This window comes from Thalassophryne amazonica, chromosome 17, assembly GCF_902500255.1.
Source record: "Thalassophryne amazonica chromosome 17, fThaAma1.1, whole genome shotgun sequence".
NCBI lineage: Eukaryota > Metazoa > Chordata > Actinopteri > Batrachoidiformes > Batrachoididae > Thalassophryne > Thalassophryne amazonica.
The window spans coordinates 59,665,354-59,679,073 of NC_047119.1; the positions used below are offsets into that span (position 1 = coordinate 59,665,354).

The window sequence follows — 13,720 nt, forward strand, 5'->3', positions numbered from 1 at the left end:
TCTCATGCTTATTAGAATTCTTTTCTCATGTTCCCTCTTGTTTCTACACTTTAGCATCTGTGCTGGGCTTCAATGTTTCAGCTCCATTAGCAGATAATACCATGAGTCTTCTGGTGAGTGACACAACACTTACAGCAAAAGATGATTTTCACTTTACAAAATGTCATGATAATTGACAGATTGCCCTGGAATAACCAAGAGGCTACTCCTGCAGTTTGACATTTTGTCTCACCAAATGTAAGACTGAAGAAGGACTTACACAAATCCAAGGACTTCTCTAGAAGGTCATTGGTAGACCAGTCATTGTAATCTATATTCCTTTGTTGTTCTGCATTTGTTTTCTTCTGTTATTGCTTGTGTTTTTTTTTCTTTTTGTGTCTGTACTTCTTCCTTCCATGTCCCTTTCCTGCCCCTTCTTACCCTTCTTTTTTTTGCATCCTTAATTCCCTATCGGACCATCTCCCCCTTCTTCTCCATCTCTTCCATCCCTGTCCCCTCTGTGTAGTTTAACTTGACAGAGTTGGACTGGAGTCAGCTAAGTAAGAAAGAGTGTGTCAAGTATGGTGGCACCTTAACTGGGGACTCCTGTAAGTATGTTCCTGATCTGGCCCTTATGTCCTTCATCCTCTTCTTTGGCACCTACTCCATGACTGTTTCTCTGAAGAAATTCAAGTTCAGCCGTTACTTCCCAACAAAGGTGAGAAAATGTCCTGTTCATTTTGTACAAGCAAAAACATTTTTAGTTGTTCTCTTTCAAACATTCAAACAAAAATTTTCAGTGTCTCACTATGGTTGAACGTTCCTTAGTAATACCTCAGAAGCCTATGTCTCGTTACTCCTGTTGGCCACAACTGGCATTCTTGATGCCCCACTCAAGACACAGCTGTATGCCTTTGTTAAAAGGGTGTACAGAGTGAACATCACTTTTCATCTCATGCTGAGACCAGTGCCAAGCTTAACTGTCCAGCGAGGTACTCGTAACACCTTGGTCATCGAACATTAGCACATAGTCTGCTGTCACCATAGCGTGAATTCTTAGAGAGTTAGAGTCACAACACAATTAACATGATGCTGCAAGCTAATGTCCTTAGCTACACTGATTCAGTTTATTCATAGAGCATCAAGTCAAATCACAAGTCACTCAAAGTACTACAAATTGCTATGCTCAAATCTCAGCCTTACCATACGAGTAAGTCATAAGCAAGCACATTGGCAATAATGGTAAGGAAACACTGAACAGTGTTGTTTTTTTTTTCTTTTTGAGAATGACTCTCAAGCAGAAAAGACTCAGTGGGACGTCCATCTGTTATGGTCATTCTTTCAAAACAGAAGGCACAGAACAAGATCATTTGGTTTGCACACCAATGTTTTCTTAGGATGGAAGTCGGCAAATACCTGCACCGAAACTCTACCCTCGAAATTGCAAAAATCTCAGGTTTGGAAGGCCATAATTGTGCATTATATGTATTAAGGTGCAACATGCATAAGAGCTCCTGCGACAGACTGGTGTCCTGTCCAGGGTGTATCCCCCCACCCCCACCCCATGCCCTATGACTGCTGGGAAAGGCTCTAGCTGCCCCTGACCCTTAACTGCAGTAAGCAGGTATAGAAAATGGATGGCTGGATGGATGCACAAGAGTCATGAGCCAAACTGAGCTTTTGTGAACGCTGTGCCCACTTTAGGGCCCTGTCATACCTTGAAGATTTAGCCAGCATATGCCGACTTATGAAAAATTTGGCAAATATGCTACATACATCAAATAAGTTATGCAGCTGTCACACCATGATGGTTTTGCCAGCCTATTATAACAGCCCAGTTTCCACCGAGTGGTCCAGGTCAGTAATGCATGGTATGATACTGGTTGGAATGGTTAATTCTGGCTTGGTTTGCATTTCCACCACCGGCAGAACCCTTTTGCTTGGTAGGTGGTGCACATACAGCGGGGTAAAAAAGTATTTAGTTAGTCCCTGATTCTGCAAGTTCTCCTACTTAGTTAGAAAGATGAGAGAGGTCTGTAATTTTCATCATAGGAACACTTCGACTATGACAGACAAAATTAGAAAAAAAATCCAGGCAATCACACCGTAGGATTTTTAAAGAATTTATTTGTAAGTTATGGTGGAAAATATGTATTTGGTCAATAACAAAAGTTCAACTCAGTATTTTGTAACATAATCTTTGTTGGCAATGACAGAGGTCGAACATTTCCTGTAAGTCTTTACCAGGTTTGCACATGCTGTCGCTGGTATTTTGGCCCATTCCTCCATGCAGCTCTCCTCTAGAGCAGTGATGTTTTAGGGCTGTTGGTGGGCAACGTGGACTTTCAACTCCCTCAACAAATTTTCTATGGGGTTGATACTGGAGACTGGCTAGGCCACTCCAGGACCTTGAAATGCTTTTTTGCGGAGCCACTCCTTCATTGCCCGAGCGGTGTGTTTGGGATCATTGTCACACTGGAAGACCCAGCCATGTTCCATCTTTAATGCTCTCACTGAAGGAAGGAGGTTTTGGCTTAAAATCTCATGATACATGGCCACGTTCATTCTTCCCTTAACACAGATCAGTCGTCCTGTCCCCTTTGCAGAAAAACAGCCCCAAAGCATGATGTTTCTACCCCCATGCTTCACAGTAGATATGGTGTTCTTGGGATGCAACTCAGCATTCTTCTTCCTCCAAACACGACAAGTTGAGTTTTTACTAAAAAGTTGTATTTTGATTTCATCTGACCACATGATATTCTCCCAGTCGTCTTCTGGATCATCCATATGCTCTCTGGCAAACTTCAGATGGGCCTGGACATGTACTGGCTTAAGCAGGGGGACATGCCTGGCACTGCAGGATTTGAGTCCCTCTCTGTATTAGTGTGTAGCCTTTATTACTTTGGTCCCAGCTCTCTGCAGGTCATTCATCAGGTCCCTCTGTGTAGTTCTGGGATTTTTGTTCACCGTTCTCATGATTATTTTGACCCCACAGGATGACATCTTGCATGGAGCCCAGATCGAGGGAGATTATCAATGGTCTTGTATGTCTTCCATTTTCTTACAATTGCTCCCACAGTTAATTTATTCACACCAACCTGCTTGACTATTGTAGACTCACTCTTCCCAGCCTGGTGCACATCTACAATGTTCTTCCTGGTGTCCTTTGACAGCTCTTTGGTCTTGGCCATGGTTGAGTTTGAAGTCTGACTGTTTGAGGCTGTGGATAGGTGTCTCTTTTACAGATAACAAGTTCAAACAGATGCCATTAATACAGGTAACAGGTGGAGGACAGAAAAGCTTCTTAAAGAAGGACTTACAGGTCTGTGAGAGCCAGAAATCTTGTTTGTTTGAAGTGACCAAACACTTATTTTCCACTACAATTTACAAATAAATTATTTAAAAATCCTACAATGTGATTTCCTGGATTTTTTTTTCTAATTTTGTCTCTCATAGTTGAAGTGTACCTATGATGAAAATTACAGACCTCTCTCATCTTTCTAAGTAGGAGAACCCGCACAATCAGGGGCTGACTAAATACTTTTTGGCCCCACTGTAGATGTTGTCAAGCATGTCATTGAGCACATGCATGCTGTCATGTTCTCTCTCTCCAGTCCACACAGAGGCCAAACAGAGTCATTTTATTTTTGTCTTGGTGGCTCATGGGATATATTTTCATCGCACAAAGCATGCTGAAGAATCGACTGATGTCTGTGGTAAACATGGACATGAATGAATGAGGCACTGTGACTCTTTCAACTTTTAAAATAAGTTAATTTTCTTGTTGTGCCACAAGGTGCCGGCTTCCTCTGGTTCAGGCTGTGAAATGCACCCAGAGCAGACAAACACAGAGGGACTACTTTTAAAACACTAAATTTCTTCAGCCACGACAAGGAACTAAAGTCTTTTCAGATGTCATTTTCTAAAATCAAGACACTTTATGTGGATAAGTTCTCGTGAGGCTGTGATGATGAATCTGACTGAAACAAACAGGTAGATTAAGACTTTTTTTTTTTAACTCAGATTGGTTTCAGTAATTGAAACAGTCTGAATTGTTTGCATGAGGACTGCAGCTTTGAGCCAATCAATGGACAGCATTATTGGACATATTTCGACTTATGAGTAACTTACAAGAAACGTCAACAATAGCAAAAATTACCTACAATTTATGCCCCGTGTATGCGGGACGTGTCAAACATACGCTAGCATGTGTTGAAAATGTTGTACATGGGAAAAAAATTTTCAGTGTACTTGCCGTACTATGCTGTTCTATGCTGTACACTAGCATGCCTGGGATGGGTGAGACTGGGGTCTCTCATTAATATTGGAGGCTTCAGTCCTAAACTGTGATCTCTATAACAATTTTGAGAATTAATTTCCCATCGTCATGGAACAATGTTCTTCCAGTACGCCTCATTTTATAGGCTTCGCCCCTGACAGGGTAAATTTGATCAAAGTTGAGCTTCCTCATAGTATCATTTCCACCTATGAAAATTCAAGTTCACCGTCTGCAAAGTGAGACACTGAAACTAATGTCTGACAGTGATTTAGAGGTTACTTCATCCGCAACCCCTGTTCTCTGATACCATGAGTGAGGCGTCTCACCAGGTGACTCTGAAGAGGAAGAGGCGTGCTTATCACTCTGTCTGCCCATTTTATAGAAGTGTACAACTCCATCTTAATGTGAGTAGCACAACTGCAAGCCAGTACTGGCTGGAAGAATGAAATATAGTCTTCTGAGGATAATTGTGAAAATTATTTCCACCAGTGGGGTACAAAAAGGATGGTGCCAGGGTTAAGGGGTTATGGATTAAGTTGCTTCAAATGTTTTATTTGCATGTGCTTTGTGCCTCATAATGGCTTTAATTCTGTCCCACCCTACAAGCATGAACTGTATGTCAAATGTATTTCTGGAATGCGCCCCTCCCTGTCCCTCCTGGTCAATATATCATAAAGAATATAAAGTTAAGGGAACATTGAGGTATCTAATTTCTCAATGCCCTCTCTTTATTAAAGGAACAGAGAATGAAACAACACTTTTGGCCAGATTTACTTTTTTTGTGTGTGTATTTAAAATGTGTGCAAACATGATTGCATTCACAGATACACTTGTATGCTGATTTACAATAAATTTGCAATGAGGTATGCATCTGTCAAATATGTAAACCAGCCAGTATTGTCATTTATGAATTTCTTTATGAATATGTACCTTGGTGTTTGTCCACATGAGTGTGCATAATTCTGGGAGGGAACATGGACATATGTGAGGTTTGCACACACAACCCAATTTATCAAAGTCAAAATAACATTTAGCAGATGCTGATTGCATCTGTAATTTACTAATATGAAAGCTTGCCATTCATTTAATGTAATTAATTTATACAGAAAAAATTACTGAATTAGGGTTATGGTTGCTGAAAACGCAGGGCGTATTTAAAGATTTTCATGGTTTATTACTTTAACAATAAATGTCTCTGCCAAAGAGGTGGACTCATGATAATTACAATCACTGATTTGTCACACAAACGCACACAGTCACATGCGCATGTGGGATGATGCACGCAGGTCTCTATGTCCTGCATGTGCATTTCTGCTGTGTGTACTTGTATTACTGTGCATATCAATAATAAATCAACCAAATATAATGCAATTAGGGTACTATATTGTTTTCTTAGATCGAGATAAAGAGGTGCCTTCTACCTGCATTTAGTAACTTAAGTGGCTGATTTCATTCCAATGTGCACTTAAGTCCATTAACACATGCAAAATTGTGTCACTCTTTGTGTCGCTAAAAATTCTGAGCCTGATTTACAAAGATAATGAGGGCTAAATTGCGGTGGCAATACAAATATTTGCATATTGGGGTAGAGACATTTTTGTGAATGATTTACTAAAAGTAAATGCTCAATTGATAGGCAATACATAATTGAGGATTTTACACCTATTAATGGCCATAAGCGTAAATTGAAATTAAATCAGCCACTTAAGTTACTGGAGGCAGGTCCAAAGCATCTCTGTATCCAGATCTAAAATACTGTGCATCCAGAAAGTATTCACAGTGCTTCACTTTTTCGACATGTTATGTTACAGCCTTATTCCAAAATGGATGAAATTCAGTTTTTCCTAAAAATCCTACACACAATACCCCGTAATGACAATGTGAAAAAAGTTTTTTCTTTTTTTTCTTTTCTTTTTTTTGCAAATTTATTACAAAAAAAAACAAAAAAAAACAAGGAAATCACATGTGCATACATATTCACAGCCTTTGCCATGAAGTTCAAAATTGAACTTAGGTGCATCCTGTTTCCACTGGTCATTCTTGAGATGTTTGTACAGCTTAATTGGAGTCCACCTGAGGTAAGTTCAGTTGATTGGACATGATTTGGAAAGACACACACCTGTCTACATATAAGGTCCCACAGTTGATAGTGCATGTCCGAGCCCAGACCACGCATGAAGTCAAAGGAATTGTCTGTAGACCTCTGAGACAGGATTGTCTCGAGGCACAAATCTGGGGAATGGTACAGAAACATTTCTGCTGCTTTGAAGGTCCCATTGAGAACAGTGGGCCTCCATCATCTGTAAATGGAAGAAGTTCAGATCCACCAGGACTCTTCCTAGAGCTGGCTGCCCGTCTAAACTGAGTGATCAGGGGAGAAGGGCCTTAGTTAGGGAGGTGACCAAGAACCTGATGGTCACTCTGTCAGAGCTCCAGCATTAGTCTGTAGAGAGAGGAGAACCTTCCAGAAAGTTTACCATCTCTGCACCAATCCACCAATCAGGCCTGTATGGTAGAGTGCCCAGATGAAAGTAAAAGTAGTAAAAGGCACATGGCAGCCAACCTGGAGTTTGCCTAAAGGCACCCAAAGGACTCTCAGACCATGAGAAAAAAAAACATTCTGTAGTCTGATGAGACAAAGATTGAACTCTTTGGTGTGAATGCCAGGCATCATGTTTGGAGGAAACCAGGTACCATCCCTACAATGAACCATGGTGGTGGCAGCATCATGCTGTGGGGATATTTTTCAGTGGCAGGAACTGGGAGACTAGTCAGGATTGAGTGAAAGATAAATGCAGCAATGTACAGAGACATCCTGGATGAAAACCTGCTCCAGACCTCAGACTGGGGTGATGGTTCATCTTAAAGCAGGACAATGACCCTAAGCACACAGCCAAGACATCAAAGGAGTGGCTTCAGGACAACTCTGTGAATGTCCTTGAGTGGTCCAGCCAGAGCCCAGACCTGAATCCGATTGAACATCTCTGGAGAGATCTGAAAATGGCTCTCTCCATCCAACCTGATGGAGCTTGAGAGGTGCTGCAAAGAGGAATGGGCAAAACTGTACAAAAATAGGTGCACCAAGAAGACTTCAAGAATACTTGGGCTGTAATTGCTGCCAAAGGTGCATCAAGAAAGTACTGATCTGTATTGATATGTACATGTGTACATGTGTACATTTTTTTTATTTTTAATAAATTTCCAAAATGAAAAAAAAAAAAACTTTTTGTCATTATGGGGTGTTGTGAGTAGAATTTTGAGGAAAAAATTAATTTACTTCATTTTGGAATAAGGCTGTACCATAACAAAATGTGGAAAAAGTGAAGCACTATGATTATTTTATGGATGAACTGTACATAGAAGATAACTCAGTCCTTGAGCAGCAAAATATTTGATTGATTTATTGTTGATGCGCACAATAATGCACACAGCAGAATGCACACACAGTGTGTACAGATGTGCAGCTTTTGCTTTAGCACCACATCAAGGATTCGATCTTGTCTGTTTTATGATATCTCAAATAGACATGCGTTGAATGAAATTTCATACAGAAATATCAACTGAGTAAGAATGGCTTATATTTTGGTGCAAATGAAGTGGAGAGGTTGCATTTCATGTTTGTTCAATAAGCTCTGATCTCGATTCCTCTGAGTTTGAGTATGGCTTTGATCTCTGATCCTGTTGATCCTTTAATCAGAACTGCAGATTAGTTCAGTCACTGGGATCAAAGATCACAATCCATTCCTTCATCATTTTTCCTTTGGTCTTGTTTCGATTATCAGTGATGAAAACATAGTACCTCCTTGTCAAGATTCAAAGCGCAAAGGTCGGCAATTGTGATCAAGGAGATAAAAGCAAAATGCCAACAATGTTGCTTTCAGGGTGCCATTGTGTTTCGTTCATTCATTCACTTATTCATTCAACAGGGCCTCCCCTCCTGCCTCTTTTATTTTGAAAATCTTCATAACAAGGCAGACGTGAAATGTTTATGTATTTTATGGTAAAAACTTCAAATTTTACAGAAATTTTGTTTAATATAGAATTTATAAAGACACACCATGCTGTGCTTAATTGGATTAATAAATGGCAAAATCCATTATGTTCCAAATGCTCTCTTTATGTCATACAGACACAAATGAAGTGTTTATTTCAACCACAATTATCCAGATAATAAAAACAAAAAAGAGCTTGGCATTACACCAGATTTTTTTATTTTATATATATATATATATATATATATATATATATATATATATATATATATATATATATATATATATATATAATTAAGCAACGCCAGTGCAAAATTGTTGCTTTTCCCATAAAATCCACAATCAGAGTGATGTATTACACCTCTCTGCCCTGCTATATGGTATGTTCATGGTAACTTGTTCTCCTAACTGACAAGAGTGACGGGCAAAACTGTAGAAATATACCAGTTTTTTTCACTTAAACCTACCAAATATCTGCATAGATTGCCAGACGCTGTAATAACAACACGTGACAGACCTACACTGATTGAACACAGCCAGCTCCATCCTCACCCGCAGCTTCATCATTTCCTTCCTTTTATCCATACTACCCCCATATCTTCATGCGTGTGCTGGAGCATTGTGCCCCTCCATCCCCTCTCCTCTCTCTCTCTGTGTGTGCTGCAGTTCCGCATCCTGATTAGTGATTTTGCCATCATCATTTCTATCCTGGTCTTCTGTGGGTTGGACTGCCTGTTGGATCTGGATACCCCCAAACTGCATGTGCCCACTGAAATAAAGGTTTCAAACCTCCTTCAACTTCCCTCTTCTTTTTGCACTACACCTTTTATGTCACTCTTTGTTTTTTCCCCTAAAATGTGCAGGTTTTCTAATCATTAATCAATAATTTGTAGATTTAACAATGTGATGATGAAACTGTTTTCTTTTGTCTTGTCTTCCATTCCTCATGTATGAACATTTGTCTGGTGTGTAACCGGGTGTGCTATCTGTGTGTTGTGCTCCGGTGTGTCTTTCTTTGTCTGGTCTTTATGTTGGTGTGTGTGTGTGTGTGTGTGTGTGTGTGTGTGTGTGTGTGTGTGTGTGTGTAGCTGAGGAAACTAATCAGTGATTTTGCCATCTTCATGTCAATCATGTCCTTTGTGGGTCTGGACATGCTGATGGGGTTAGACACACCCAAACTAATTGTTCCAACAGAGTTCAAGGTATTTCCTTTCATACTAATTGTGTTGATGTGTGTTTTTCATTTTGTGTGCAAGATAAACATAGTTACTGTCAAGGCTGGGTAGGATTACTTTGAAAGAATACATGTGGATTACTTGTAATCTGATTACTTTTGGATTACATTTCAAGTAATCCTACCCAACCCTGGTTACTGTTGCTTACAGCATTTTACTTTATTTCTTTGTTGTTGCACCTTTTTATAGGATTTTTTTCCCCCTATTTGCTTAATTAATTAATTGCAATGATTAAGGCCCCTTCACACGTAGTGTGCAGTTTGGTCAGATACTGCAAAACACTTCAAATTAGCACACCATGAAACATCGCGCCCACGCGCATGATCACAGTGCGAGGGTTCGTGCATGTGACACTGTCTTTCGAGCAGGAACACAGTGCGAGGTGCACCACATCACACTGCTGATGTGGAATAAATAAAACAGAAAAACCAGCTGGTACCTGTGGAACCACATCACGCCGCTTATGTGGAATAAATAAAACAGAAAAACCAGCTGGTACCTGTGGAACCACATCGCGCCGCTGATATGGAATAAAAAAAAATACCACCCACGGGATTCGTACCTGCACTTTACTGATTGCCAGCCCGAAATGGTGCGAGGAAAATGCCTGAAATCAACAAAGAGATGGCAGTATAAAAAAATAAAAATAAAACCATACACCATAAAAAACACAGCATTTTATATTGAATCACTCTTATCAAGCGGGCAATACAAATATGATCCATCTGTTCCTCTGTAGATGACCCATGGTCACAGACATACAGTCATTAAATGACATGAATGAGAAGCACTTCACTCTTCTCATGTCCACATCTGGTGTGTGCAAATAGTTGTAGCAACAGGTGTACGAGGCCTTCGAGGCTGGGGCACTTTTGCACGTTTTGCATACGATTCCTGCTTCATGCACACTTCGTGCGCAATTTGAGCAAACTTTGCACTATGTGTGAAGGGGCCCTTAGGGCTGCACAGCTTGAAGAAAAAAACATATTGCAATTATTGTGGGAATTATAAATCACTGGGAATGATGTCACACCCAATGTAAATGTGTTCACAGCATCAAAAGTAAGAAAAGAAGTTGGATACTTCCACGATTTTTTGAGTATAGAGTGCTGCGTTAATATTCGGTCCACCAAAGAAGCCTCATGGAAGAGGGCGAGTGCAGAAGTTACATTATTACTGCTCGAGATTTACCACTGTGTAGCAACATCTCCAGGGTTAGCTAATATTAGTGGCACCAGTTGAACCATCAAATGGTATTTCATGCATACAAATGTTGTAGTATCATGTCCACAGACAGCAGTTGGAGAGTACTGGGTGCACAATATATTAAATTGGACACAGAAAAGACAGAGGTGATTAAAAAAAAACATTAAAAATGCAGGTTTCACTGTTGTACTGATGCTGGAAGCAGCTTCTTGGATTGTGAAATCTGGGTATGTGGGGATGGATGCATGAACATTTAACATTTCAAAGTGACTGAATATGTCTTAGAGTTCACTTAACCTTAGTCATTAATTGAACCAGGATGGCAATGTAAATATTTCTGGACTTTGCAGTTGTCTAGGAGACGAGTTATGGGAGATACCAAGTCCCCAGGGAACTCTGGAAGACTTAGCTTATGTGTCTGTGACTGGAGAAACTGTGCATAATATGTAATGTAAATGGCTCTAATTCTTAAATGGTTAATGTGACGTATTTATAACCACTACACACCTAAGCAAAGTTTGATTATTGGACAATGTCCAAAAACTAGTGGACTTTGCTTTATTTCTGTAGTTATCAAAGCTTAATTCACAGAACTGCTGCAAACTGTATTTTGCTTGTTTTTAACATATTGTTCAGGAACTTAGTTAATACATAAATTAAATTAGCTGTGTGAAGTAGAAATTTCCCCTTTGCATACCCCTAATATTTTGGAAAAGATCAATAAACCTGGGTTGTTAATTTTGAGCGGCCTTTTAACAATTTGAGGTAAAATAAAAGCATTTGGGGGGTATTTCTGTTACATATTTCACAGAAGTCTGAAACGAGCTGTGTCAGGTGTAAATGTTCATAGCAAGAGAATTTTTTGTGAAAGCACTCAGAATTGTGAGATTTTGGACATACAAGTATTTAACACTGAAACTTAAACACATAAAAATATAACAAGAAGATAAAGCTGTTTTTGCACGTTATATTTGGACTATTGGACTATTTTAAATCTGCCCCTTGCAAGTTAAAACCTGAATGAGAAAAATACATTTATCATTGAATCATACAGGCTTTTAACTTTTTTCTTTTAGCCCTTAGAGACCTGAGGGTATTTTCTCAATTTTACCATACTATAGGAAATTCCCCTTTTAAAGTACCTTCTCTTAGCATAATGCCCATGTGTTTCATATCAAAATGTTCAGATCAGTCTCAGCTTTCTGAATGTGAGTCATCTATTTACTCAAAACACTGTGTAAAGATATGATATATTCTCAGTAATATTATGAAAAGTTATGCATCATTGGGGCTCTAAGGGTTAACAAATACCTGACTGCATTGGAAGTTGTTTAGGCATCAGTGAGCTTTAAGGGTCATGGTGTTTAGCACAGTTTACAGAATTACATTTTCGTCATTAATTGCACATAACTCTTGTCTTTATATGAAAATATTATGTGTTTGACTGAGATGTGTAGAGCAGCAGTGCACAGCAGGACAGAAAAATAAACAGTTGCCATGCGGCTTCCTCCCTTGCATGTTTTATAAAAGGCAATAAAGTCCACACTGATACAGTTATCATTCGTCAATAAACACAGCATCTGTGGGGGGGGGGGGGGGGGGGGGGGTCTGCTTTAATGGTGATGCCCTCTTAGTGCAGCGTGTGATGATTTACTTATTTTATTATTATTGCATCCTTTGACTATTATATAATTGCAGAGATTAATATCTTATGAGATTGCGGTGCGACTAATTGTGCAGCCCCAGCAATGATGAACAGCATTTTGTTCTCTGACTAGAGGTGAGCACAGTTATGTATTTTGTGTACTTGTGTTGTTTGTGTGTTTGTATGTACAGCCCACACGTTCTGACCGTGGATGGCTAGTGATGCCATTCGGAAAGAACCCCTGGTGGATGTACCTGGCGAGCTTTGTTCCTGCTCTGCTCGTAACTATCCTCATCTTCATGGACCAACAAATTAGCGCTGTCATCGTCAACCGCAAGGAAAATAAACTTAAGGTCTCCAAACACGATGCTTCACCAACAACACTGCAACACAGTTAGCTGATGCAAAAGAAAATCAGGGAAAGCATCAGACTGTGAAAAGTTGGAAATATATCAGTTTTGACATACCATACATAGGTGTCTTTATAGTCGAAAAAATATTAGCTGTGGTTGCCAGAGTAATTCTGTAAAAAGTACAGGAAAAATAACTATGTTCCTTTTCAGAAAAACATGTACATTTTATGGAGTGAAGCTGTTGTAATTTACAAATAAATAAATATAACAATATTAAATAATAATAATAATAATAATAATTAAGTAAGTAAATAAATAAATAAATAAAATGTTAAAAGGAGAATGGGATATGGACAGCTTTGGACCAGGGATATTGTGTTTTGGAAGCAAGTGTGTTAAGACAGACAGACATGCTGCTGCTTCTGACATGTCTGTGTGGAACATGAGTCATTTTTGAGCAGAGCAGCTTGCTAAATGTTTGCCTGCATTGATTATTTAACTAAAACAACAGTGAAATGTATACGTCCAGAGTTTTCTTCAGAAATATGAGCTAACATAGGGAGAAAAGTGAGCTAGCTTATGGGCAAAGTTAGGAACAGACAACAGGCTAACATTCCAGAACTTTCCATCACAGACCCACCTTGCCTATGAAAGAAATAGGTGATATATTGTTGACCCTTCACTTCTACCTCTTGTCTAAGCTTTTTTATTTTTTATTTTATTTTTTTTGCTCTCTGAGCTTTCTGAGCTGTCTTGCCTCTCCTCCTGCACTCGCTGTCTGTGACAAGTTTCCCTGCAGTCTGAGACAGCAGGTGGACTAAACCATTCTATGTAAATACAGGGGGATTGAGAAATGTTACCAAAACAAATAAACTTACCAATACATCGTAAATAAAATATATGTGCATTGTAAGTTTATAACTGAGTGTCATATGATCTTGCCAGTATTATAAATGTGTTAGCGACCTCTCTGGGTCCCTGGAATCCTTTTTTCTTCTTCTCCCCTTTTTGGCACCCCTGCTGCTCAGCTA

The 13,720-nt window shown here is 39.4% G+C and overlaps 1 protein-coding gene across 1 annotated transcript in view; it reads left to right on the plus strand.

Moving 5' to 3' along the window:
- Window positions 1-13,720, plus strand: part of slc4a5b (solute carrier family 4 member 5b) — a 123,437-nt gene that overhangs the window by 61,945 nt on the left and 47,772 nt on the right. The window contains exons 15-18 of the mRNA XM_034192414.1: window positions 55-113; window positions 506-697; window positions 8,917-9,030; window positions 12,528-12,689. Coding sequence (XP_034048305.1) covers window positions 55-113; window positions 506-697; window positions 8,917-9,030; window positions 12,528-12,689 — 527 coding nt within the window. The remainder of the gene's footprint in view (window positions 1-54; window positions 114-505; window positions 698-8,916; window positions 9,031-12,527; window positions 12,690-13,720) is intronic.